The 27,894-nt window shown below is 47.3% G+C and overlaps 1 protein-coding gene and 1 long non-coding RNA gene across 8 annotated transcripts in view; one reads left to right on the top strand and one right to left on the bottom strand.

Annotated features, from left to right (window-relative positions):
* The window catches only part of ACACA (acetyl-CoA carboxylase alpha), a 266,878-nt gene extending 256,649 nt beyond the window's left edge, over positions 1 to 10,229 (top strand). For all 6 annotated transcript variants that reach the window (XM_053910461.1, XM_071219350.1, XM_024572899.4 and 3 more), the window contains 2 exons: positions 6,382 to 6,518; positions 7,820 to 10,229. In XM_053910461.1, coding sequence (XP_053766436.1) covers positions 6,382 to 6,518; positions 7,820 to 7,943 — 261 coding nt within the window. In that variant the 3' untranslated portion in view covers positions 7,944 to 10,229. The remainder of the gene's footprint in view (positions 1 to 6,381; positions 6,519 to 7,819) is intronic.
* On the bottom strand, positions 661 to 27,647 carry LOC123477952 (uncharacterized). 2 transcript variants are annotated; one of them, XR_006653020.2, is made up of 5 exons: positions 27,223 to 27,647; positions 6,141 to 6,246; positions 5,509 to 5,688; positions 2,662 to 3,205; positions 661 to 2,584 (listed from the first exon to the last, which is right to left on the bottom strand). It is a non-coding gene; the product is annotated as an uncharacterized lncRNA (long non-coding RNA). The 2 variants fall into 2 exon arrangements; XR_006653019.2 differs by having other exon boundaries at positions 661 to 3,205.
* Between the last annotated feature and the right edge of the window lie 247 nt (positions 27,648 to 27,894).

Below are 27,894 nucleotides of genomic sequence, written 5' to 3'. Positions count from 1 at the left end.
CCCTTTGGGAAGAGGGAGGGGAGTCTGGGGAGACTTCTAGAAGTGATGGAGCAGAGACCTGAAAACAGAGCAGAAATGAACCAGAGGAAGAGGTTGGATTTGAGGGTGTAGGAGGAATGTTCCAGGCAGAAGAACAGCATATCGTAAGGCCTGATAGCAAAAGTATCACGCGTTGCAGATATTCCAGGATGGCTCAGAGACTGGGAGCATGCTGGGCATGGGAGCTGTGTTGAGGGGTTTGAGCTTGGTCCTGTGGGAAGCTGCTGAGGCAGTTTAAGCAGCAGAGACATTGTCTGACCTGTGTCATAGGAAGACTGCTCAGGTCGCTCTGTGGGGGGTGGAATCACAGGAGGCAGGAGCACAAAGCCAGAGAGAGGAGATAGTCATTTAGGCAGCAGATGCTGTGGCCGTGTAAGGGCTTCTGGTTTCAAATCTGAGCTGGAAGGACCTGGGAGCTATGACTCTGGGTGTTCTTGGGCTGATCCCACAGGCAGCACACCCTGCAGAGATGGTGTCCCGGTGCTCTCGCCCCAGGGCTGGGGTGGGGTGGGTCTGAGGCCAGGACGACCAGCACCCAGCACCCAGCATCTGCCTGGAATCCTGGGATGCATGAGACAGTCCATGAGAAGACAGGAAGGAAAAAGTTAGAGTTTTTGTTTCTAAGTAAAAGAAATGAACCTTTATTAGTAGTACATGGATTAAAAGTATGTCATACACATTATACAAACGTTTTCATCAGAATTTGGTAGTATGTGCTAAAAATAGCTACGTGATCCAAAACATGTGGTGCCTGCTGGGTTAGAGTCCTGATTGGGGGGGGTGGGCACTCCAGCCTCTTTCTGGAAAGCGTTGCCTGAAGTCTCGGCTGAGTGTTCTCAGGAACTCCAAGGTTTGCCATCGGTTTTAAAGTCAGTGAATCAGGGACCTTCTAAGATTCACCTTTGTGTTAACTCTGCCCATTTTTTACGACTGAAAAGCTTCTTTGGATAAATATTTCAGATGTGCAGCAGGGGAGTGCAGCCTTATGTGACATTTGGTTCAGGTTAAGGTCAGTCTGTGGCATCATAATTGAGTGAGACAATTTTGTCAGTGGCTACTGGCAGCTTCCACTGGAAGTTGGCATTGAAAGTCACGCAAGTGTAAAATAAGAGGTTGTTCTCCAGTTAAGAGTGGCTGGCTAGGTAAATGGACTGTGCGTGTGGCCAGGAGAGGCCCGCACCGCCTTCCTACCACATTAGTCACTAATGGACATGCACGGTCTCAGTAGGCACAAGGATGAGGAGAAGGAATCGCTTTCCTCCACGCATGCAGCGAGTGGCTAGGCCCTGCAGTCGCCCCTCAGCATCCTGTGCCCGCTGTCTGGAGGAGGTCATTTCCATCTCTTAATGACGGAGAGATCAGTGGACTGTGTGTGGACAGACTCCTGGCTGGAAATAGGGACAGAAGACGACCTCAGCCCTGTAGCTCAGGAGGAGGCTGTTTCCCTTGCCTTACCTTGCGCCCTCGGTCCAGGAGAGCAAGGAGAGAAAGAAAGGGCAGGGATCCTGTGATGTACGTGGCTTTGAAAGCTCCCTCTGGATTCTGCAGGCTCAGCAGGACCCAGTGCAGTGTGGGGCGAGGGATAACATCTGCCGCGCCCTTGAGAGGAGAAAGGGTAGCGATATTCAGAAGCTGTCCGTGCTGCCTCCGAAGGGCTGGTGTGGAGTCTGCTCGGTGTTTGGCAATGGCATAAAGCCTTAGAACTGTCGCGTTTTGTCGGCCCCAGCAGTGGTAGATGCGTGTGCTGTGGCTCTCCAGGGCAAAGACTGGCTGTGCACCAAAAAGTGATCGGCTAATCCTCACTGTGGTTGCTGGTAGGGAAAGACACTTGGTGATCAGCATCTATTAGCCATGCTGGGGGAGGGGTGTGTGTGTGTGTGTGTTTCTAGAGAATTTGCTTTTTTAATCTTAATCCTGAAGAAAGCGATTCAGGGACCAAAAATTTGAAGACACTGTGATATTACATAAACGAGCAATGTAATTCTTTTGGTTTCCTTAGCAGCAATTTTCAACCTTTCATCTCATGGCACGCATTAACTAATTACTAAAATTCTGCGGCACACCAAAAATATATATTTTGCCAATCTGACCAAAAAATGGTGTAATTTTTATTGATTTACAAAAACAATAGTGATAATAGTAATTACCTACTTTTTGTGCTGTAAAGTGACTTTTTAAAAATCAGGTGCCTATACTCGTATCTAAGGATTTCTGGTACCAAGAATTAACCAGTAAGTTGCAGCTCTGTCATGTGACCTGTATTATGGTTCAGGACGGGGCATTCACACCAGACGGCCAGTGTTGTGCTGGCTGCTGTCATTTTTCTGTTTGGCAGTCTAGGGGAAAAGAGGTCGGTGCCCCTGACTGAATAGTCAGGTGGTGCATGTTTAAAAACAATTGCAGCGCTCCAGTTGAAAACCGCTGCCTCCAAGGAGTCTGCTGCCATGACTTTCAGGGTCTGCTTGAGTCCCCGGGACAGTCCGACTGGAGGAAATAGCTTTGTGGTTCATAGCTTCACTGCAGGCAGACGCACCCCTGTAGCTCCCTGAAAAATAAGAATTTAGGTTTAAATTGCGTTGTGTGAACATGGCACTCATTTGTTTCATGGGCTGCTTCTCTTACTTCTTAGATCCAAATTTGAGGTTTGTGGTTCTTCAGAATGACGTTTTTCTCCCAGTGGTAGAAGTTGAGGTGGGCACACTGCAGGGAGCCCAGTTCCAATGGCTCTAAAACGTGGCTTTCAGAATCTCACAGGCTTTTTGGATCCCAGCTTTGCCATCTACTGGTGTGGACATAGTGTTTAGGCCTGTTTCCTCACATGTAAAGTAGGGATGGAGTTTATTTCACCGGGGTCAGTGAGATTTTTAATGACACGATAAGTAACATGTAGAGCACAGCGCCTGGCACGCAACAGACCAAACGCACCGGTTTCCTCTCCTCTCCACACAGCTTCTTAGACTGAGAGTTAGCGTGACGACTCGGCAGGAGAGTCATCTCCTTAGTTCTCCTGGTTCCGTGAGCATAGTAGACTCTCAGTAATATTCTTTGTTTTGGCTTGCTCTAATTTATCCACAGCCTAAGATGCCGTTGTACATTCTTACTGTCCCGATATCTACCCATTCGTTCTGATTCTGGATTTCCAAATGAGAGGTCGTCCGTGGGGCCCCTGTGAGGATGAGCAAGGAGAGGCACTGTTGGTAGGGTCATCTGATACCCAGTGTCCCCAAGGCCTGGCCTCAAGTTGCCTGGGGATAAGTGCACACCAAACTTCCCATTTAGGGCCACAGAGGCAGGAGGTGAGGTAGAACCTGGACAGTATTACTTGGCCCCTGGTGGGGCTGAGCCTGGAACGGCTCTCAGGAGAGCCCAGCCCACATGGCTACTTGCTATTGTACCCCAAATCCTCAGGAAAAAAATCACACTGCTCGAGGTGTCTCCAGGCAGCTCACGAGGTGAGTTACCTGCAGCGTGCAGTGATGGGGGCTCAGGTCCAGCAGGCTCTGCCCTGTCACTCCTGTTCCCTGGTCACTCCCCAGCCCTGCAGTGCCTTTGGGTCAAGAGGACTTAATAGCTGTCGATGGGTTAGGAATGAAACTTTCCAAACAGGTCATTTAGATTTTGTAAGATAGACTAATTACTGCACACAGTTAGTGAGGCTGAGTAGTGCTGGAGATTCTTATCCACTGATGCAGAGAGAGTGTCTGCTGAACGTTACTGTAAGACCACTGTTGGGATGTTTAACTATCGATATTTTATTGGTATTAAAATGTTCTGATTGGGATGAGTGTCAGGAAGGTGACGTATGGCCCAGGCCTGTGATGAGGCCAGCAGCCCCGCATTTCACGCGTGTTTAAAAATCCACCCTGGGACACTAGGAATAATGAGCCACATTTTCATAATTTTCAGGGAAATGATAATGGCTTTTTTTTTCCCTGGGAATAGGCTTGGCTCATCCTTCTGGATGGCTGGAGTGAGGAGTCTTACAACTCTGTTCTGAGAGGGTAGACAAAGACTGTAGACTCCCCAACCCGGCAGAAGGGACCCTTGCTTTTCCTGGGGGAAGGAAGTTAGCCTGCCAGTGTGCTAAAGCCGCCCAGGTCCATCACGGGAAAACCCTGTGGCACTGCGGGTGCCAACGCTTGTTTTTCCCTGCTGAAAATGCAGCGGACTCAGATCTGCAACCCCTTTGCCTTCGCGTGCCCTGCGGGCGATCTAAACTTCACTGGGGTTGGCTTGCTGGGTGTCACCCAGTTGCTATGCTTCCAACAGCAGATCATTCACAGAAGGACATTTGCAAAGGGGAGACTTTAGAGCAACAGTCCTAAAACTTAGACTATGTTGCTCTGATCCTCTCTGGGAACTTTGTTAATATTTAAACACCTAGCATATTCTGTGGCTGCAGGAGGGGAAAGCAGAAGAATTTTCTCTAGAGGGGAGCTGGTTTCCAGTGTAGCGTCTGAGCATCGTTAGAAGCAGGCATCTCGTTAGCTAATACATTACACCAATCAAGGAGCATTATCTTAAGCCACAATTAATCTGCTCCCTGGCATATGTTGATAGGAAAGCATCATGCTGTTTCTTAATTAAAAGCAAACGGATTAAAAATGATTAATAAGAGTATTAAATAGTCTCCTAAACGAAAGGCTTTGGGGTTCTTGGGTAAACCTAGTTTTGTTTTTTTTCATACTGAAATCCAAGCAATAGTCATTGTTTTAGTTTTTTCTACCTCCAAAGCTCCATAGGTAGGGGCATGTTCCACAGTCCTCAAGCCACAGAGCAGAAGTCACAGTTACCAGGGATGGAAATGGAGGTGTTGGAGTCCAGGGGTATCCATCCATATGTGGGGTGAGCAGATGCACGAGTTAAGACCATGTTGTGGGGAGAGCAGCACCCCCACCCTTGTCCATAGAGATAAAACTTTCCCACTGTTTGGCCTCAGAGATGTCCCAGCAGTCCTGACCAAGGCCCAGGGAGGTGGGAAGGCTTGCTCAGGTCTGCACCACCCTGGCCGCAGCATCCTGACCAGGAGAGCTGACCTTTTTACTGGTGAATACAGAGGTGGGCAAATTTGGGGGCAGAAAAAGAAAAGGCATATTGCTGATCTTAATTCTGGGGCTCCTTAATCCTTTAACTGTGAAGGACTTAAAAACTGTTAGAGCCCTGACCGGTGTGGCTCAACTGGTGGGCATCGTCCCGCAAAGTGAAAGGTCAGGGCACCTGCCTGGGTTGCGCGTTTGGTCCGGGCACATGTGAGAGGCAGCCGATTGATGTTTCTCTCACACACTGAGGTTTCTCTCCCTTTCCCCCACCCTCCCTTCCCCTCGCTCTAAAAATAAATAAATAAAATCTTTTTAAAAAAGAATTGTTAGAAATGGGAAGTCAGTGACATGACACATGATAAATAACCAGCCATGTCTAACTTGCCGGCTAAGTTAGAGATGGGACAGGAATCTGAAAAGAATCCATTACCTTTAAAGGCACAAAGTAGGAAGCTAGAAAGCAGTGCAAGGCTGTTCCTCCCTGTGTGGTGCCTCCTGAAGGGTGTGACGAACACGTCTCCTCTGGGCCTGGCAGGCTCTGCACTCACAGCTGTGGTGGATGCCGGTTCTGAGCCACAGCTCGAGCCTCTGAGAGTCCCTGATGCACCACCTATTAAATTACAACGCCAAACTCATTGTCATTCCGACTTTGACTTCGTTAGTGATAACAGAGAAGGATAGCACACCTTTAAATGACGAGCTTTGTGTTTAATTACCCAAACAAAATGACATAAATATGAATGAGCCCTAATGGTGGTACTTGGTTTTCCGGAAACCATTAACAAAACGATTCCTAAATGATTTGTAAAGAAAATGAGAGGAGAAGAGCAAGGAGAAGGCTATTAGGTTTCTAACACACTCCTGAATTATTATGTAGTCAACTACCTAGGAAATACTCAGCTAAATGATCTTGAAAAAAAAGGAGGCAAGAGGGGGTTTGTGGAGTCCTTCAGGGCTATAGACGCCTTGACCCTCTGGAATACTCTCAGAGAAGGTAAAGCAGGTGTTGGACCGGGAGGCTGTCCCCTCATGGCCGGACTTTCCTCACGTCAGGCAACTTACCTGCTGGGCCTGGCTGGGACCACAGCCTCACATTTTAGGCTCTGGGACTCAGTTCCTCAGAAAGCACACCTGATGCTCCTGGCCTGAGGCCTGTTGGCTCCTTATTCTGCAACGTGAACAGTAACAGAGAATCGTGAGCAAGTGTTTTGCATTGAGCGAGAGTTCGGAGTGAGCCTTCTAGGTAGCGAAACTCAGGGTGTCCGCCGGGCCCCGTGCTTGACTGGGATTCCTCTGTTTGCAGGCCTACGTTTGGGACAACAACAAGGACCTGGTGGAGTGGCTGGAGAAGCAGCTGACAGAGGAGGATGGGGTTCGCTCGGTCATAGAGGAAAACATCAAGTATATCAGCAGAGACTACATCCTCAAGCAGATCCGCAGGTGAGACCTGCAGTGGGGGGCTCCTAGGAGAGGTGGGATTCACTTCTTTGGAAGGAAAAATGTAAAAACAAGTCTTGAGATGATGCTGCTGCACAATCTCTGTGGTCTCTTTCTGCCAGAGACCACGTGGTTGACCCACAGATAAAAACAGAACCCTGAAGTCAGTTCCTCCTCAGCTTCCAGTCCCCAGGGGCACCTAGTAACCTCAGCTAGATGAAGACTTAGCTCATTGTGCCCAACTATTATCTCCAATGCAGATACTGCAGCTGGGTGAACGATCCTGTGAGGAAAGCTGATGGCGCACAGTTCCTTGGGGAACCGCCTGCCCCTCCCCAGCACAGTTAGTGGTCTCCTTCTGGAGTCCCAGGCTTCTCCAGAGCAGGGGGGCAGAGACTGGGGGGACATTTCTTAGAAGCCTTTTATTTGGAAACATTTTACTTACAGAAAAGCTACAAAACTAAAAACAGTACAAAACACAAATCTGTGCCCAGATGCACTAGTTCATCTGCTTTATCGGTGGTGAGTGGCTGCTCTCCTGTCTAGCCCGTTTGTAGGGCTGCTCATTCTGAGTTTGTCGGGTGCCCCCTCATGATTAGATTCAGATCGTCTGTGCTCAGCCAGACCGTTCTGTACGTGGAGAGGTAGCCTGCACAGGGGTCCCACATCTGGAGACACACGACGCCACCTGCTCCCGCTAGAGTTAGTTTCGCTCAGCTGGTCAAGATGTGACTCAGTTTCTCCAGTGTGTAATCACTGGTTTTCCCCCTTGTACGTAGTAAGTGGTCTGTGGGGAGACACCCAAAGGCCAGGCAAACACCCCGTTCCTCACCAGAATTCTCCCCGGGATTTAGCAACCATGGGTGACTTGGCTTGCTCTGGTTCTGCTGTAAGCAAGAGTCCTCTCTCCTCCATTCATTTATATATTCATTATTCAATATATATTCGATATATATTTCTACTTTTAAATAATTTTTAATTCATTATTATACTTATTTTGATGTCCCAGATTTAGCCAGTGGGCACACCCTCCTGCTGGCCCCACTATCTTTGTGATATGCCCCCACTGGTTTGGATGGTGGTGTTTGAAGTACTTCCTTACCTTTTCACAACGCAGAATGTTTCAGGGTTAGCTTGCTGCCTACCTTGCTGCTGGGGACAGTTTTCAGGGTGGAAAACAAATCCACTGAGGTGCCTGCCGTCTGGCACCTCTGCTAAGTGCATGCAAGGGCCGTTCTCAGCTGCCCTCATCTAGACGCTGCTGCCTCTCTCTCTTCTTCACTCTCCCACGTCTTCCTCTCCAGCTTGGTCCAGGCCAACCCAGAGGTTGCCATGGATTCCATCGTCCACATGACCCAGCACATCTCCCCAACTCAGAGAGCAGAAATCGTCCGGATCCTCTCCACAATGGACTCCCCTTCCACGTAGGAGGAACTTCCTGCCCACCCTGCCCCGCCTCCCAGAGAAGGGCTGGAGCTGCCTTTCACCACTGAGCTCACTGATGAGAAGGTACAGGAGACCCAGCACTGGAATCAAAGTGGCGTTTTGCTTCCCCTCGAATGCTTTCAGGTTGTGCATGACATACTGGGATAGAGCGTCACGAAACCCCGCTCCAGCCCACCCATCACATCTCTCTGATCCATGCAGTATTTATTACCCTGGCTGGGATGACAGTCCTCTCTCCCTGCACACACCTGAGAAGACAATGAAGGGTACACCGTACCACGAGGTCTTCCTACACAAGAGCAGGGCTGCCCCTCCTGCCCTACAGCGCCATGGTCCCAGCCCAGGGACGTGCCAGGCAGTCAGTGCCCACCCTTGCCCCCGGCCCCATGAGCCTGCAGCACAGGCAGCAGGGGAGGGCTGGGCTGGGGCAGGGGGAAGCCTCGAGTCCATGGCTTCCTTATCCCACATTCAGCCCGGTGCACACTGGGCACTGGAGAGGACTCATTCCCAGTCTGAGCACACTAAGGTACCTATTTATGAAGAAAAATGGACTACAAAATCTGCGAGCTCCATGGGAACTCACAGGTGAGGGCAAAAGCATGATCCTAGGAGTGGAGAAGGAACATAGACCAAGTCACTGTTGCGGATTAGGGGCCTCGACCTTGAATTCAGTTGTCTTAGAACAAATGGAAAGATGGCGACCTGCACTACCCTGCACGGCACTGCTGGACCGGCCAGTGCGTGGGAGGCCTCAGCCTCCTCCCGGGGCCCCACAGGCAGTGCTGGAGCCGAGGTGGCAGGGGAGGAGCGGGGGGGGGGGGACTGCCCTCTCTGTCACTGATGGAAAGTAGTTAATCGTGCCGCAGACAGTAGGCCAAACAGTCTCTTTTAGGACTTGGGAGGTTGCTACAATTGAGCCTGGAGCTTTGATAGTCACGAGGTTAATAGTGCCTACAGAGTCGCTCGTCTGTCTCCAGGGCAACTCTCCTAGCGTCTACAGTCCTACTCCCAGTGGGTCTGCTCTCTTCCTGGAATGTACACAGGCAACAGGTGCAGCAGGGCTCCCCGCAGCTGCTAATGGGAACCCTGGCGACATCTGTGCTCTCAGCTCCAGGAACACAGAATCCATATGACCTTAAGATTACCTACGACTCCCTCATGGTGCTGCTGTCTTTCTTCCAGGCTCGCTGGTCCCTCCCCGGCCAGCAGCAGGGGCCTCCTCACGGGTGGTGGAAAGCATTTGTTTAGTTTCAGCAACCAGTTTAGTCAAGGAAAGAGCTTACTGATTCCCCGTTGATATTCCCAAAGCAAGAGTGCCAGGGGGTCAGGGCTGGTGTAGCATCTGGTTCCTACAGTGCAGCTGATAGTCTTTGTCACTGACGGCCAAGGAGGAAATCACTAAGACGCTGGAGAAGCACTGGTATGAATACTGGTGTACGAGCTGCAGTTTTGAGCCTTGACCCTGTAGCTCACACACAAGAGTGAGCTGCACGTCCCCTTCTTCAGGAACCGTTTGTGCAGACGGGCAGTGTGTGGCCGGATACGGCCATGCCTGTCCCCAGGAGCTCAGAGCCTCGGCCAAGGTTGCACTGCTTCAAGGTAACAAGTGTTTGGCACCATCAGAGAAGGATGGGAAAAGGTCTAGGACAATTTCCAATCCAGGAAGAAGCCTCTACTGTTGCTAATGTCTGTTTAGCCAGTAAGAATTGACTTCCTCTTGGACCAGACTGTTCCTCTACACTGTCCTGCGGTAAATGCCACTCCCCACACCGACAGCTGGTATGAAGTCCTGGACTCCCCAGCTGGCCGGTCCTCCCCAGTGCCTGCCCCGGCATTCCTTCAGAGGCGGGTTATGCTCATGTACCTCTTCCCCACTCCGTCCACCAAATTGTGAAACACTATGAACAAATCCATTTCCTCTCTGGAGCCCTGTAACGCGTGTTCCTCCATCTCCAGAGCACCTCATGTTAAGTCTTACCCTGTACAAGGATTCTCACATGGAGAAGTCAGAAGGAGCCACAGAAGACGAGCGATCTGGTATTCCCGCAGCCCGTGACACTCGCAGGGTCCCTGAGGCAGTAGGAGTACAAGTGACGTATTGACCAAGACTTGCGGGAGCTGAGATCGCCATGTCGTCTGCTCACCTCGCTCACAAAGTGGCCTTCGCTTGTCTCTGAGAAGTTGATGCACCCCCCGACGAGCAAGGAGCTTCCGTCAGATGTATTCTTTCCACGTTTTGTTGAAATAAACCTCCACCTTTGTAGAAGAGTCACTGTTTGTTATTTTAGCCCCTGCCCAGCCACTCATTCTTGATCCCCTCGGAGCAGGGGAGCCTCCGGCCCCGGTGGGGGGAGCCCCTGCTCCCTGCTGAAAGCAGAACTGTTGTCATGACAGAATGGAACGTGCTGCTTCTGCAAGGTGACAGTGTTCAGATGCTTGGTGGCTTTTTGGATACACACACCTGTGACGGCCTGGGCGGTCTCGTGAGTGTTCGCAAGGCGAACACGAAGATTCAAACCTCTTGGTTTGCACGATGTTGGGGGGGGGTTTCCCAAGTCAAGTGACTAGTCCGCCATTTTCAGAGGTCACCTCAGGCCACTTGCACGGAGAGGTTTTAGATTCCCTTAATAATTTGGCTACTTGATGGGTTTTGAATGCTAACTTTGGGCACCAAAAAACACTATGGCCAGGAAACTCATGAGTATGTGCCTTCAACCCTCTGCCACAGTTTCTCTCTGTGAATCCATGTGACTGAAGAAAGAAAAAGCGCCAATCCCTAAACAGGTGGAAAGAAAGGCAGAGGCTGCAAGAGCAGGGCGGGAAACACTGACCCTTACTGATGATTAAACTCAGTGCTGTGTCTGTCTCTTGGCGATGTGTTAGCAAAGCAAAGGGTAGCTTTTTCTAAAGTGAAATAAAATGATACATATTATCAGTTTGAATCACCCTAAGCTAGATGTTCTAGAAAGGAGAGGAAGGAGGGAGACTGGGGATCCAGGGGGCCCCAGCAGGCAGGTGAGAACCAGGCCCCGGGCACGGACCTGCAGCTGTCGCTCCTCTCGGCCAGCACCTGTCGGTGTTCCTAGGGAAGGTGGGCAAGATGAATGAGAAAAGATTCTGCCTCTAGGAACTTGCCTGATACATACAGGCTTCTGTTGGGGGGCGATATTTCCTTCAGTCTTTTTAATAAAAGAAAATTTTAAACTTCCATTGATACTACGTTGGGGTAATAAGGAAAAGATTGAACATTGAGGGTTGTGTGATCCAATCCTGGGCCCACCTGTGTTTCTCCAACTGGAAAACAAGAACCTGGTGATGAACACAGGTGCCTAACACACATCCCTCCCTGTGTCGCTGATGTGCGAGGCTCAGTGCCAGGCTGCAGTGAGAGGCTGGGAGGTGAGCCTTCACTTAAGTGCTGGCTCCTCATTCTGGGCACCTGAAGGGTAAAACCTGGGCCTGCCCTGGTCCACACAGCGAGACAGTGTGTGTGTGGTGCCGACAAAGGCTGAAGCCTATTGTCTGAGTGGAGAGTAAGGCAGGGTCTCCTAAGCTAGGACACCAACACTTGCACAGTTATTCAGGGGACACTAGGAATGCCCGATGGAAGTGGCACAGGAAGGTGGGCAGTGAAATCTGAGAAAGCAAGCAGGCAACACTGTGAAGATCGGTCAGCACTGGGCCACGGAACAGGTATGTCCTGGAGAAAATGGGACACCTTGGATGGTTTGGGGACATGGGAAGACTGGATAAAAAGATTTAGAAAGCAGCCTAATTGAGTAAAAAGAGCACACAGCATGGATGCCAAGAAATCCACCTCCAGGCTCAGCTCCATGTGTCTACGTCCCCGAGGAGGAGAGCTCACCAACCCAGGCCACCCCAGTCGGCATCGATAGAACGGGGTCGGTGCTTTGCAGTGCTCCAGAAATCCCACGTGTGCCTCAGGCAGCAAAGGCCCCCTGTGCCGTTCTGTCTGTCTGACAGCCAGGGGTTAACAGCCAGGAGGCCACACTGGTTATCTATCATGTGCTGGTCGGAGTGCCAGTGGGCAGTTAGTATTGGGTTGACCAAAAAGTTTGTTTTTTCTGTACGCTGGCTCTAGTAGTGCTTAGTAGTCTTTAACTTCATTTGAAACAATTTTGTTAGATTGTATTGTGACAGCCGTCATATCAGCGTGCATTAAAAAAAAACATCAAAATCGGTGAATTTTTGTCCCACCATTTTAATATTGAAGCTGGAAGAAGATATGCAACATTTTTGGTATATTATGCTTTGTTATTTCAAGAAAGGTAAAAACACAACTGAAACGCCAAAGAAAGATGTGTGCGTGTGTGGAGAAGCTGCTGTGACTGATGGAATGTGTCAAAAGTGTTTTCCGAAATTTCTTCGTACTACTGACATTTTGGCCAAATAATTCTTTGCTGTGTGGCTGTCTTAGGAATTGGAAGATGTTTAGCAGCACCCCAGCCTCTACCCACAAGAAGCAAATAGCGGGACATAGCCGACATACTGAAAATATCCAAATCAATAAAGTTATTGGTGAAAATGAAAATGTATCTCTTATTTTATGGAAAAAACCACGTGGACTTTTTGGCCAACCCAATAACAATAAATAATGGGAAGGGGACATCTTCCAAAACGTCGCATCCCCGTGGTGGGTAGAGGGGCAGAGTGATGATGGAGCCTCAGTGCTGAGAGGACTTGGTCCAGCCGGAGGGCTCAGCCCACTAGCAACTACAGGAGATGAGGTGGTAGACTGTTGCTCAGAGGGGGCTGGTGATGAGCCTAACCCCAAACAGCATAATTCAGTGACTGGCCTTCTGGAGTTGGCAGGAAGGACTGGGAATGAGGAGAGACAAGAACAACCGAAGACGAATAGGCCCTAAGTTAGTAAAAGGTTGCCAGCATTCCTGCCCACACTGACAGATACACTCATAGCCACTCCAAAGAGCATGGACTCTGCAGGAAGCCTGAACTGGGTTCAGATAAGATCCCTCGGTCCTGCCCTGTGGCAGCCTCCTGACTCCTAAGTGTGAGAAGTGGGCAACAACAAGGCCCTCCAAGTGGCTTTTTGAACAATTACCTAAATCAGTTAATATGGACCAATTGGTGGGCATTGGTAACACATTTTCAAATGTCAGATTCCTCCATACCCTGTCCCTTCCTTATGCTCACAAGATAGGGGACCTGCGCCACTCAAGAGAGCCTTCCTCATAGAGCATTTTCAGAGAGCCATCCCCTTACGAAAGCAGGTATAGGGACTGTCGCTGGCATTGGGTTACATGGACACTAAGCAGAAGCATCACTGAGAAGTGCTGTAGTTTGACTATCTGTGCACCCCCCTCCCAAAGTGATATATTGAAATCCTAATGCCAACAAGTGCTGGTATTAGAAGGTGGGGACTTTGAGAGATGCTTTAAGTCATGAGGATGGAATTAGTGCCTTATAAAAGAGGGTCCTGAGAGATCCCATTCCATCGTGTGGGGATACAAGTCTACCACCCAGAGGAAAACCCTCACCTGACCATGCTGACGCCCTGATCTCAGACTCCCAGAACTGTGAAAAATAAATTTCTATTGTTTATAAACTACCCAGTCTGTGGTGTTCTGTTATGTCAGTCCAAGTGGACTGACAAGACCTTGGGCCAGGAATGGGGTGCTGCTGTAACAAACCTAAAAATGTGGAAGCAGCGGGGAATGGAAGGGAGTACCTCCACAAAATAAAGGCCATATATGGCAAGCCCATAGCTAACATCAAACTATACAATGTAAAGCTGGAAGATCAGAAATAAGACAAGGATGCCCACTCTTATTTAATATTTTATTTATCTATTTTTAGACGGCAAGGGAAAGGAGAGAAACATCAATGTGTGGTTGCCTTTCACGTGCCTCCTACTGGGGACCTGGCCTGCAACCCAGGCATGTTCCCTGACTGGGAGTCAAACCAGTGACCTTTTGGTGCACAGGCCAGCACTCAATCCACTGAGCCACACCAGCCATGAGGATTCCCACTGTTATTAAACATAGAAGTCCTAGCCAGAGCAATCAGGCAAGAAAGAGAAATAAAAGGCATCCACATTGGAAAGGAAGAAATAAAACACTCCATTTGCAAATGGCATGATATACATAGAAAACCCTAAAGACTCCATGAGAAAAACTGTTAGAACTAATGAATGAATTTGGTAAAGTGGCAGGATACAAAATTAATGCATTGTACAAAAGTCAGTTGCATTTCTATACACTACCAATGAACTATCAGAAATTAAGAAACTCCTATTTATAATTCAATCAAAAGGAATAAAACACCTAGGTATAAATTTTACCAAGGAGGTCAAAGATCTGTACACTGAAAATTATAAGACATTATAAGATGAAAGAAACTGAAGAAGGCACAAATAAATAGATACTTCATGCTCATGGATTGGAAGAATTAATATTGTTATAATGTCCGTAGCACCCCAAACAGTCTACAGATTCAATACAATCTGTATCAAAATCCCAATAACATTTTTCACAGAAGGAAAAACTATCTTAAAATTAGTATGGAACCACAAAAGACCCTGAATAACCAAAGCAATCTTTAAAAAGAAGAAAAAGCTGGAGGCATCACACTTTCTGATTTCAAACTATATTACAAAGCTATAGTCATCAAAACAGAATGGTACCGGCATAAGAACAGACACATAGATCAATGGAACATAATGGAGAGCCCAGAAATAGCCTCATACATACATGGACAAAGAGTTTACAACAAAGGAGCCAAAAATATACAATAAGGAAAGAACAGTCTCCAATGAATGGTGCTGGGAAGACTGGACAGCCGCATGCAAGAAAATGAAATGACCCTTATCTTACACCATACACAAAAAATCAACTCAAGATGGAGTTAAAAACTTGAACCTGAAAGTAAAACCTGAAACCATAAAACTCCTAGAAGAAAACATAGGGTCTAAGATCCTTGACATCAGTCTTGGAGATGATTTTTTGGATTTGACCCAAAAGTAAAGGCAACAAAAGCAGAAATAAACAAGTGAGACTACATCAAACTAAAAAGCTGCACAGAAAAGGAAGCAATCAACAAAATGAATAAAAATGCAATGAACAGAATGGAAGGAAGTATTTGCAAATTATATATTTCATAAAGGTAATATCCAGTACATAAAGAACTCATAACAATAGCAAAAAAAAAAAAAAAAAAATCTGACCCAAAAAACTACAGAGGAACTGAACAGACATTTTCCCAAAGATAAACAAATGGCCATGAAAAGGTGCTGAATATTCAGAGAAATGCAAATCAAAACCACAGTAAGATCCGCCCATACCTGTTGGACTGGCTGTCATCAAAAGGACAAGAGATAGGTGTTGGAGAGGACGTAGAGAAAAGGGAACCCTTGTGCACCGTTGGTGGGAATGTAAATTGGTGCAGCCACTGTGCAAAACAGTAGGGATATTCCTCAAGCACCTAAAAATAGTACTACTAAATGACCCAATGATCCCACTTCTGGGTATATCCATCTAAAGGAAATGGAAACAGGATATCAAAGATATAGCGGCATTCCCGTGTTCACTGCAGCATTCTTCACAATAGCCAAGATATGAAAACCTAAGTGTCCATCAGTGAGTGAGTAGATTAAGAAGGAGTGATGTACAGGCACAATGGAACATAATTCAACCCCGGGAAAGAAGGAAATCCTGCTATTTGTGACAACACAGATAGAACTTGAGGGCATTATGCTTTGTGAAACAAGCCAGAGAAAGACAAGTACAGCCTGGTATCACTCATATGTGGAATCTTAAAATGAACAAAAAGTCAAATTCATTGAAACAGAGTAGAAAAGTGGTTGCCAGCGGCTGGGGGTGGGGTGTGGAAGACAGGGAGAGGGTGGTAAAAGAATACAGACCTCCAGCTGTAAGATGAATAAGATCGGAGGATCTAACGTATGTCATGGTGACTATAGTTGATAGCACTGTGTTATAAAATTAAATTTGCCAATAGAGTAGAACTGAAATGTTCCTACACAAAAATAAAGAGTAACTGTGTGAGGTGGTGGATGTGTTAACTCTATGAGGGGACCCTTTCACAGTCCATAGCAAGTCACCATGACTCATACTTTAAATATCGTACAATTTTACATGTCAATCATACCTCAGTTAGGCTGGACTGATACCAGCAGTGAGGAGCTGCTATAATAAACCTAAAAATGTGGAAGCAGCTTTGGAACTGGGTGATGGGCAGAGGCTGGAAGAGTGGAGGTCCCTGCTAGAAAACACCTACATCGCCATGAACAGAACCTTAAAAGGCGATTTGGGCGAGGGATCAGAAGGACAGAGCTGTGGAGGAAGCTTCTGTCTTCTTAAAGAATACCTAAGCGGTTTGTGCTCAGAATGTTGGTAGATGTGTGGACAGTGAAGTCCATTCTGATGGGGTCTCAAACGGAAGTGAGGAGCGTGCGGTTGGAAACTGGGGAAAGGCGATCTTTGTTACATAGTGGCAAAGAACTTGGCTGACTTGTGTTCCTCTCTTAAGGTAGAACTTGTGAGCAATGAAATTAGATATTTGGCTGAAGCTATTTCTAAGCAAAGAATTGAAGGCACAGCCTAGCTTCTCTCCTATGCTTGTAGTAAAATGTGAGAAGAAAGCAATGACTTAGAGAAATAATTGTTCAAAAGGGAAGCAGACATTGAAAATTTGGAGAATTCTCAGTCTATCCATGTTGCAAATGAGAAAGCACGTTCAGAAGAGGATGTGGCCAAGCAATGGATGTGAACCATGGACTCAATCAGCCGCCCCAGCAGGAAAGTAACCTATTTGAACTTAATGGAAGAATACAGGGAGGGAGGAACAGAGGGAGGGAGGGAAGGGGCTTGTTAGATTTTACCAGACGGCATGGACCATAGAGCTATTCGGCTTCCATAATGCTCTGCTCTTCAAGACAAGGGGAGAAGGACCCCAAAGGCAATTCAGAGGTTCTCAGGGCTGCCTCCTCAGTTTCAAAAGGGGGCCATTGCCTGGGTTTTGATAGACCGGATAGCCCCCACCCAAAGCTGTGGGGGCCAGACTCCTATCCATAGCCATGGGGGGCAGGGCCCTTCCTGAAGCCCCCCAGACCGGGAGTGCCACCAGTGATTGATTCCAGCCCGGGAGAGCTGCGGTGTGCATTGTGCTCAGCAAAGCCATGGGGGCGGGTACCCCCCAGGAGGTCCAGTGTGTCCAAAAGACAAGACCCCCACTCACTGTGTCCAGAAAATGGGACACCCCCCCCCCGCCCCCAGGAACACAAGTCAGAATCAAATTAAAGAGTATTCTCTGCCTTAAGATTTAATGTTTGCCTTGTTGGGGTTTGGACTTGCTGGGGAACTGCCGCCCCTTCCTTCCCTCCTGTTCTCTCTTTTGGAAGGGGGTTGCCCATCCTATGGCTGCCCCACCATTGTATTTGGGAAGCACATAACTTGTTTGATTGCACAGGTCCATGGATAGAGGGGAATTTGCCTCTGGGTGAATCCTACCCTGCATCTCAGCCATTTATGACTTAGATGAGGTTTAGATGAGATTTCAGCCTTTAGACTTTTAAGTTGTTGCTGGAATGAGTTAAGACTTTGGGGGCTGTTGGGATGGAATGAATGTATTTCCCACACAATAAAGACATGAATTTGGGCAGGGAGCAGAGGTAGAATACTACGGCTTGAATATTTATGCCCCTCCCCAATTCATATGTTGAAATTCTAACCCCCACAGGTGATGGTTTTAGTAGCTGGGGCTTCGGGAGGTGCTTAAGCTGTGAGAACGGAGCCCTCGTGAATAAGATTAGTAGTGCTTTATAATGGAGGATCCAGAGAGGTCCCTTCTGCCTTCTGCCATGTCAAGATACAATGAGAAATCTGCGACCTAAAAGACAGTCCTCACCCACCCATGTTGCACCCTGACCTTGGGCTTCCAGCCTCTAGAACTGTGAGGAATAAGCTTCTGTTGTTTCCAAGCTCCTCATTCTGTGATATTTTGTTACAGCAGCCCAAACGGATTAAGACAGAGGCTGAGCCCTAAGCCTGACCTCCCTTACAGTAAGGCTTTTTGGAGTCTTGCTTTCACTGGAGTGCAAAAGGAAAAGGCAGAGTGAGAAGATTCCTACAATCTCTTTCAGCTCTTGAAGGATTGTGGACGAACACTGAAGTCTGGATAAAAATATTTCATACTCGATGGCATTGTTAGTAGCAGTAGTCATCTCAGTGGCAAATGACAGATTAGCGGCCTAGCCAAAAATTTAATAGAAATGGGAAATGACACAGCCTTCAGGGAACTCGATAAGCTCCCCATGCGGAAGAGACCAGAGAAGGTCCTGGGGTGTCCAACCTGCTGCCTGCAGGCCGCATGCAGCTCAGGAGGGCTATGAATGCGGCCCAACACAAAATCCTAAATTTACTTAAAACATTATTATGCGATAACATTATTGTTATGTGATATTTTTTGTGATTACGTGTCTCAAGGTATTTTTAATGAATAGCTCAAGACAACTCTTCTTCCAGTGTGGCCCAGAGACACCAAAAGGTTGGACACCCCTGGAAGCTATCCACCCATCCCTAACTGACCGTGAACCTGTAAGCGCGTGAAGAGGAGATACAACAGGTCCCATCAGAAAGTAAAAGCCAGGGCATGCTTAAAAACTGCCCGATTTTTTAAATCCTCACCCGAGGATATGTTTATTGATTTTAAAGAGAGAGGAAAGGAGAGAGGGAAAGAGAAACATCAATGTGAGAGAGAAACATTGATTGGTTGCCTCCTGTATTCGCCCTGACTGGGGGTCGAACCCACAACTTCTTGGTGTACAGGACAACACTCCAACCAACAGAGCCACCCGGCCAAGGCCTGCCTAGATTTTTAATGTGCTCTCCAATACCCTCTTCCCCTCTCTCACGCGCGCACATGCGTGCACACACACACACACACACACAGATATCAACAGAATATGGAAGCCTTCGTGGTACAAGGTCTCCGAGCACAGCGGCTGCCCAGGTCATTGGTTGGCCATTAGATGATTGGCTAGCCATTGGGCACGAGGGTGACACCTCGAAGCTAGGTGTAACCACAGAGGAAATAGAATCCACAGATTTAGTCAAGTTATTAAACACAACACAACAAAGCAAAAAGAACCTTGAGGGAGAAAAATTACAATCCATAGTTGCTATATTAAAATATTCAATTTTCAACAAAAAAGTATGAGATTCAAAGAAATAGGAAAGTAGAGCCCATCCTCGGGGGGGGGAAAAAAATCAATGGAAACTGTTTCTGTGTAGGTCCAGATGGCAGAATTTGCAGATAAAGTCTTTAAGTCAGCTACTGTAGAAATTATTCTTAGGTAAATTCTGAATAAAATTCTGATACGTGCTACAATATGGATAAACCTGGAAGGCATCATGCTGAGAGACACGTTTATGCCGGACACAAAACGGGAACTACTGTATCATTCCACTTCTGTGAGATACCTGGAATTGTCAAACTCACAGCGAGTAGAAGAGGGAGGAAGAAATGGGGAGGTACCGCCCGTGGGTGCGGGTTTTCGGTTTGGGATGATGAAGAGGTTTCTGGGATGGACGGTGCTGGCGGCGGCACAACCACATGAACGTACTAATGCCACTGAACTGCGCACTTAGAAACTTTAAAATGGTAATGTTTATGTTGTGTGTATTTTACTACAATAAAAAATACTCCAGAGTTGGAAAGTACAACAGCAAATAAAAATTAACAGGAGGCACTAAATAGATTCAAGAAAGCAGAAGAGAGATCTGTGAACTTGAAGATAGAGCAATAGGAATTATCCAGAGAATAACTGAAAAGTGAACAGAGCCTCAAGGGCTCATGCAGTTATATCAGGTGAACCCATTAATATGTAATGGGAATGTTGGAAGAGAAGAAAACAGAGAAAGGGGCACAATGAATGTTTGAAGAAATAAAGGAGGAAAGCCTCCCAAATTGATGGAGAACAGTCTGCAGATCTAAAAAGCTCAATAAGCCCGAAGGAGATAAACACAAAAATTTTATACCGAGATCTATATCATAGCCAACTTGATTGAAAGACAAAGAGAAACTCTTGAAAGAAGCTAGAGGAAAACAACTCTTCACGTATAGAGGAACAATAAAAAAAATAACAGCAATGAAAGCCAAAGACAGTGGGCTGATATATTCAAAGGGCTACCGAGTTAAACAAAACAAAACAAAACAAAACAAAACCCTGTCAATCAAAAATCCCATACCCAGCAAAACTATCCTTAAAACAAAGATGAAATACATTCCCAGAAAAAGGGACTTCAAGAATACGTTGTTAGAAGACTTGCCTTACAAGAAATATTAAAGGCAATTATTGAGGCTGAAAAGAAATGGTCCCAGATGGTAAGTTGAATCTACCCAAAGATAAGAAGTGTATTTGAAAAGGTAAATATAAAAGACTGTGTGTTCTCATTAACTTTGTTAAACGACAAAATTTCATAGAATAATTATATCTCTGTATTTTGGGTCTATAGCAAATATAAATTAACATACGATAATCATATATATTAGAACCAAGTTTTTATTTCACCAGAATTAAGTTAGTATTCACCTCAAATAGAAATAACTTTAAGATATATAGTAAGTGCAAACCACATGTCTAATGGACAATATGCAGAATATATAGAAACTTCTACAGTTTCATAACAAAAACCCAAATAATTTGATTTTAAAATGGGCATATGACTTGAGTAGATATTTCTCTGAAGATTATATACAAGTGGCCAAGAAGCTTGTGAAAAGATGCTCAATATCACAAACCATTAAGAGAAATGTACATCAACCTCAATGAGATGCTACCTCACACCCATCAGGATGGCTCTTAACCAAACCCCCCCCCCCCAAAACAGAACATAGCTCGCTCTCACTTTCTCTCAATCATGCTCCCCCCCCCACAACTCTTGGGGCTCTGTTCTTAGATGTAAATACATAGAGCAAAAACTGACAGAAGTAAAGGAAACAAGAAATAGATAATTCAACAGTAACAGCTCTGGATCAATTACTTAAACTTCCTCTTAAGAAACTGAAAAGGAGAACAAACTGAACCTAAAGCAAGCAGAATTAAGGGCAAATAAAGGTTAGAAAGATAAAATAGAAAGACAGTAGAGAAATATTAATAAAACCAAAGTTCAGTTATTTGAAATAGCAACAAAATTGACAAATAAAGAGAAAACAGAGAAGACAACACTCCCAAAATCAGGAATAAAAGAGGCGTTGTTGCTAGTGACCCTACTGAAATCAGGTGGATTATAAAGAAATACTATAAACGACTTTATGCCAACAAATTAGACAACTTAGATAAAAAGAACAAATTCCTAGAAAGACACAAATACCAAAACTGCATGAGAAACAGAAAAACCTGATTAGACCTATAACAAGTAAAGGAATTAACTATTAACAATCTCTCCACAAAAAAAAGCCCAGTCCGTCCTTCAAGGCATCTCTGGTGAGTTCTCTGTCAAATATTTAAAGAAGAGACACCAATCTTCCCCAAACTCTTCCAGAAAACAGAAGAGCAAACACTTTCCTATTCACTCTATGAGCCGGTGTTATCCTGATGCCCAAGGCAAAGGCATCGCGAGGAACTAGAGACCAGGGTTCCTCATGAAGACAGACACAAATATCCTTAGCGAATATTAGCAAACCAAACCCAGCAACATGTAAAAATATTACACACCGTAGCCAGTGAGATTTATCCCAGGAGTGTAAAGTTTAATCATCCAAATCAATTAATATAATATACCACATTAATAGAATAAGGGACAAAAACCACATGATCATCTCAACTGATGCAGAAAAATCATTTGGTAAAATTCAACATCCATTCCAGATAAAAGCACTCAACAAACTATAATGAGAAGGGAATTTCCTCAACTTGAGAAAGGGCATCTATGACAAACCTCAACATCATACTAGATGGTGAAGAGGAAATGCTCGTCCTCCTGAGATCTGGAGGAAGGCAAGAATGCTGACTCTTTCCACTTCTACTCAGCATCGTGTTGGAGGTCCTAGCCAGGGCAATAGGCTAACTACATAAAAATCAAAAGCTTCTAGATTGGAAAGAAAGGGTTAAAGCTGTCTTTATTCACAAATGGCATGACTCTGTGTGAAGAATCCATTTTTGCAAACTAGAACTAGTAAGTATATTCAGCAAAGTCACAGTACAATGCCAATACATAAAAAGAAGTCAGTTGTGCTCTGGCTGGTGTGGCTCAGTGGATAGAGCACCGGCCTGAGAACCAAAAGGTCAGTGGTTCAATTCCCAGTCAGGGCACATGCCTGGGTTGCGGGCCAGGTCCTCAGTGGAGGGCGCAAGAGAGGCAACCACACATTGATGTTTCCTCTCCCTCTCTTTCTTCTTCCCTTCCTCCCTCTCTCAAATAAGTAAAATCTTTTTTAAAATTTAAAAAATCAATTGTACTTTTATATAATAGCAACAATCTAAAAATGAAATTAAGGAAGCATTCCATGGATAGCATCAAAGCAATAGAATACTTAGGGATACATTTAACAAAGAAGTGCAAGATTTGTACACTGAAGATTGTCAAGCACTGCTGGGAGGAACTGAACATGAATACACGAAGAGACACCCCACGTTCATGGACGGAACAGTCGATGCCGCTCAGACGGCACTTCTCCCTAAACTGATCTACAGGTTCAACGTGCGCCCAGCAGCATCCAGGCAGGCATTTTTACAGAAATTAACAAACTTATCCTAAAATTTGTATGGAAATGCAAAGACCCAGAATAGCCAAAATGATTTTGATAAAAAAAATTTGCAGGACCTAGCCTATCTAATTTCAGAACTTTCAGTCACATAAAAATTGGCAAATAGAATGGAACGAAACTGAGAGTCTAGAGATAAATTCTCACTTATGGTCAACTGATTTTCAACAAAGGAGTCAAGGCAATCCAATGGGGGAAAATGTCTTTTCAACAAGAGGCACCGGAACAAGTGATACGCACATGCAAAATTACATTTTTAGACTCTCACCCTACATGTAAAAATTAACTCAAAATGGATTATAGGCCTAAATTTAAGTATTAAAACTATAAATATTCTGGAGGAAAACACAGGAGAAAACATTTGTGACCTTGAGCTGGGCAAAGGTTTCTTAGATCTGACACCAAAAACACAATCCATCACAGAAAAGAAAATTGATGAGGCCATCAAAATTATAAATGTTTGTGATTCAAAAGATAGCATTAAGAAAATGAAAAGGCAAACTACAGAATGAGAGAAAGTCATACATCTGACAAAGGATTTGTATTTACTCAAAGAATTCCTACAACCCAATAAGGCAAGCAACTCAATTAAAAATAAGCAAAGGATTTGAATACACATTTTGCCAAAGAAGATAAGCTTATGAATGGCTAATAAACACATAAAAAGCTGTCCCATGTCTTTACTCATTGGAGAAGTATAAATGGAAGCCACTGTGAGAGCCTACTACGTACTCGAATGGCTGGAATCATAAGACTGACAATAACAAGAGTCTTAACAGGGATGTGGAGCACCTGGAACTCATGGACTGCTGGCAGGCGTGTGAAGTGGTGTGGCCACTTCGGAAAGCAGCTAGACAATTTCTTAAAACGTTAAACATACACTTAGCATCTGATCCAGAATCCCAGGCCTCGGTATCTGTCCGAGAGGAATGAAAACATGCTCCACAAAGCCCTGTGATTGTGTACCTCAGCTCTGTACATAATTGGAAACAACCCAAGCGTTCATCAGCAGGCAGAGAGATAAACAAAATGTGGTACGTCCATACAATGGGTCCGAGTCAGCAATAAAAAGAAATAAACTACTGATGGTGGATGACATGGACGAACCTCATACTAAGGGAGGGAAGCCAGACACAAAGATTACATACTGTATGATTCTTTTTATAGGAAACATTCAGAAAAGACCGACCAACAGCTCCAGAACGCAGATCGGTGATTGTGTGGGGCGGGTCAGAATTGCGGGTGGACTGCAGACCAGTGCAGTCATTGCTGGAGGGATGAAAACATTCTAAGAGTGATGGATATGTCGATGATAGCACGACTCTACAAATTTACTAAAGATCACTGAACTGTGTACTTACAATGGGTGAATCTTACGGCATGTAAATTACACTCCCATAGCAAAGCCGTAAAAACCATAACCAGCACAGGGCAGGGGCACCGTCACACCCAGAGCCTGCCCTCCTGCCTTCGCATCCATTTCCACAAGCTCCTCCCCCGAGCCTCCCAGACTCCCCACCACATCACTTGTACAAGGATTGCCCTCCATCCAAGGACCCAGATGGTGAAGATCAGCATCGGTGTCCATTAGGTTTCTCTCCCAGTTCCTCCAGAAAAGCTTATGTAGAGAGAAGGGAGACCATGTGCGGCCGAAGTGCCTTCCGCAGGCCCTGGTCATCTCTCACATAGGAACAACGAAGTTCTACTCAGCAGCTAAGTGTAGAAATTGACCCTGGCACTTTAAGTTAATCGAGTTACAAAGTGATTCTTTTGGAATCAAAGTCAACTGCTTCCATACCCTTTTGTTTTTAACATCCTCAAAATCTACTCAGGTCTGCCACTCTCTGGATCTAACCCAACCAAGCCTCACCCTGTGTCTGAGAAAGAGTGGGGGCTGCGTGAGGCCTGGCAAGGCCCAGCAGCTCCATTTACCTGCAGGCAACCCTGGGCGGAGCAGTACCTGGTACTCACACACTGAATTCACAATAATCAAGGCGGAAAGCTCCTGCTTTGGAGCCCTCAAGTCCCAGCTTTGCACTCTGCTTCACACTCTGTGGCCTCAAGTCCCAGCAGAGCCCCGTCCATTGCTCTTCCCTACAAGCTGCAGCCCTGCTCCAGGCCCACGCTGGATGGATTTGCCCAGCACCCAACAGGCCCGTAAACAGTAGCAGACCACAGACCCTCCCTCTGGTCCAGACGCTGGCTGAGTGGTAGGGAGATGGGGAGACCCTGAAGAGGGGAGTCCACACTCAGCCATCAAGGAGCTCACCTGAAGCCACCTCACCGTCGTCACAACGGCACAGGCTCCACCAAGCAGCAGCAGGGCCTACTTGGGGCGAGGACAGTGCTGACATCACCGCAGTGGGTCTCCTGGTCACTGACCCTGCACACGGCACTACCTGGTGGGAAGGTTCCTTCCTTTCCAAGGGCCCCCAGGCTTGGCCCTGCAACTCGAATGACTTGGTAGTATTTGTTGCAGGCACTTCCCTACTTTACACACCACAGGTTCACCTCGTTTTCTTGTGCTTCACAGATGTTGCATTTTTTAATGAACTGAAGGCAAGACCCTCCTCCAGCAAAAATATTTCAACCCACTGTATTGTGATGTTCGCTTCACTGCGGCGGTCTGGAGCCAGACATGCGACATCTCTGCAGTGTGCCTGGTCTCAAAAGTCGACACCCAAACCACTTCTGGGCACACGCAGAGGCGCTGCTCACCGCCAGCAACGCGTCCACAGCTCTCCCCCGAAGTGTCTGCAGGTTAAACTGCCAAGGACAGTTAAGCTTTCAAAGGGAGAAGATCAAAGCGCTGTCATCTTTTAATTTAATCCTTTTGTTGCATCAGTGGTCTTAAAAGGGATGAGAGAGATCAAAATAAAAATGGAAACAAACTATATCTTTGTGGCTGTTGTGTTTTAGCCTTTTTCCCCCTCAATTTGGGCCACAAAATAGGTCAGCTCCATTACTGATCAGCCTTCCCACAAATATTTAAAACAAATTGAATTGCACACCCAATACCCATCACAATTACACCAGGCACAATAACTAAATTAGCAATTCAACAAAATAATTGGAAATGCGATTCTCTCTATTCCACCAGTCTCCCTCGAGGGTTCAGACGATCTATGGGGGAAAACTCAGCTTTCCTAATTCTGCAGCTAATTAGAGACACACTTGTAAATGAAGTTGTTTGTCTTAAAGTTGAAATTCTCTTCTGGGGGTGGGGAGAGGGAAGGGGAGGCGAGCCAGTCCTTCTACTCCGGAGCAACTGTATGAACAGGTATAGAGAGCACACGCCTGGGTTCTAATTAGCAGCCATATCTGCAATTAATAAAGCACCACTATTTTACCATCACTTATCTGGTAATGAGCGACTTCAGCAGAGCCAGCCTGGCTGACGTCCTCGTAGAGAGAGGCGGGCCTTTTAAGGGCCCTTGGGACCGGTCGTCTGGGCTGCGCTGCGGTGCCATTTGCGCGAGCGGCTGACGAGCCAGGGCGACAGGAGGGGAGCAATGCAGCCCAGGAGGTGGCTGTGTGCTCAGCCCCCGCGTGGGCCTCCCTGTTTGGGCCAAGGGAAGCAAAGGCTTACTGTAAAAGAAAGCAGAGGGGAGGTGCCCATGCCCAGCAGCACCCCTCCCGTGGGTGGCGGGCAGCGGGGCAGCAGGGACCCCGGGCGCCAGCCAGAGGTGGCCGTGCGCCCTGGCCCACCGCTCAGGCCACTCTCGAAGCAGCGACCTTGAGGTTTCAATTAGTCTGTCCTTGGCCTCTTTTTGTTCCTTCAGGAAGGAAAAATCTCCGCTTAATTATATAACTGAGAACTAGGGCTCACGTTGGTCCCCTCTCATCCTCCTTCGCCAAGATCAGGATGTGACCTTAAAACGCAGACTCTCTGCAGGGCCCCCTCCGAAGGCTCGAGGCGCCGGCTGGAGGGGGCTCACCGCTCAGGCGGGGCTCCCTGCCGGCCGCCGCCCGCGCCTGGGCCCGCACCCCCGCGGGGAACAAAGCCTGGCCTCACCAGCGAGGTCAGCGGATGAAACGGAGGCCCCGGGCCCGGGGAAGCCTCCTTCCCCGAGATCCTGCCGAGCATCACAGCGCCCGGGCGGGGCTGAGGCGGCCCGGGAGCCTGGGGAAAGGCTGATAAGTGAATTCAAAAGCACCTGCTCCTTCCTGCTTATCTCCACTAACAATGTGAACTCGGAGTTATCACGCTTAAAGGGTTCCGTATTAGCCTTACATTTCGCTCTTAAAACCAAGTGCCGTGTGCTACAACTTTAAAGGACACAAGAGTCAAACTGGGAAACAATTTTATGGCCTCGGGGAGTCAGTTCCCGGGCTGATCCCACAGGAGGGAGGGGGCCGGTTAGCCTCCCGGGGCCCCTCCGCCCCCTGGGCACCGAGGCGGGAACACCGGTTTCCGCACCCCCTCCTGGGGCCCCAGGTCGCGCGCCCGCCCCCTCTCTGGCCTGGGCAGGGCCTCCTCCCCAGCCTGCGCACGTACCTGGTGTGTGAAGACTCTGCCCTCAGCCCCGGGACAGCCGGGGCTCTCGCCAGCCCAGCTCGTTTTCAGGATCGGTGTTTGGTATAACTTGCAAGAGGTTGGGAACTATTCCTATCGACCTGAGCTATCCGATACGGTGGCCACTGGCCACGCTGCGAGTGCTCAGAAGCCACAGGGTATGCGATGGCGCAGGGATAGGGTTCTAGTCCCCGCACCCCGGAGAGCGCTGTCGCACAGCTCTGGCCCTGATGCTCTGGCCACTCCGCGCGCTGGAGGAGGCGTCTCCTGGCTCCCCAGGACGACTCACAGGAGCGAGGGAGGCAGCTGGCCACCAAGGAATCCTCGCGTTCAGAGCTGCCCTCGCTGAGGAGGCAGAAATACAGAGCAGCAGGCTAATTGCTTCCTGCTCAGTGTCAGCCACACCTGCATACTGATGCACCTGGCTGTCCTGCAGGCTGGGCTCGCAGAGGCAGCCTCTGGAGCCCCGGGAGGAAGTGCCCAACAGCTCCAGGGCTCCTGCCCTCCTGCCAGGCTGACCTCTCACCTTGCAGAAACCACCCTGGGAAAGTGAGGCCAAGCCTGGCATGTGTGCAGAGCTGAGCTTCCAAGAGGCCCAGCCAGGATTAGTAGAGGCAACTCGTGGGGATCCGATGGGTTTGATCAGGCCCCAAC

Source organism: Desmodus rotundus, chromosome 9 (assembly GCF_022682495.2).
Source record: "Desmodus rotundus isolate HL8 chromosome 9, HLdesRot8A.1, whole genome shotgun sequence".
Lineage (NCBI taxonomy): Eukaryota > Metazoa > Chordata > Mammalia > Chiroptera > Phyllostomidae > Desmodus > Desmodus rotundus.
Note: the sequence above shows the minus strand (reverse complement) of the source record. Positions and strands in the feature narration are given on the sequence as shown.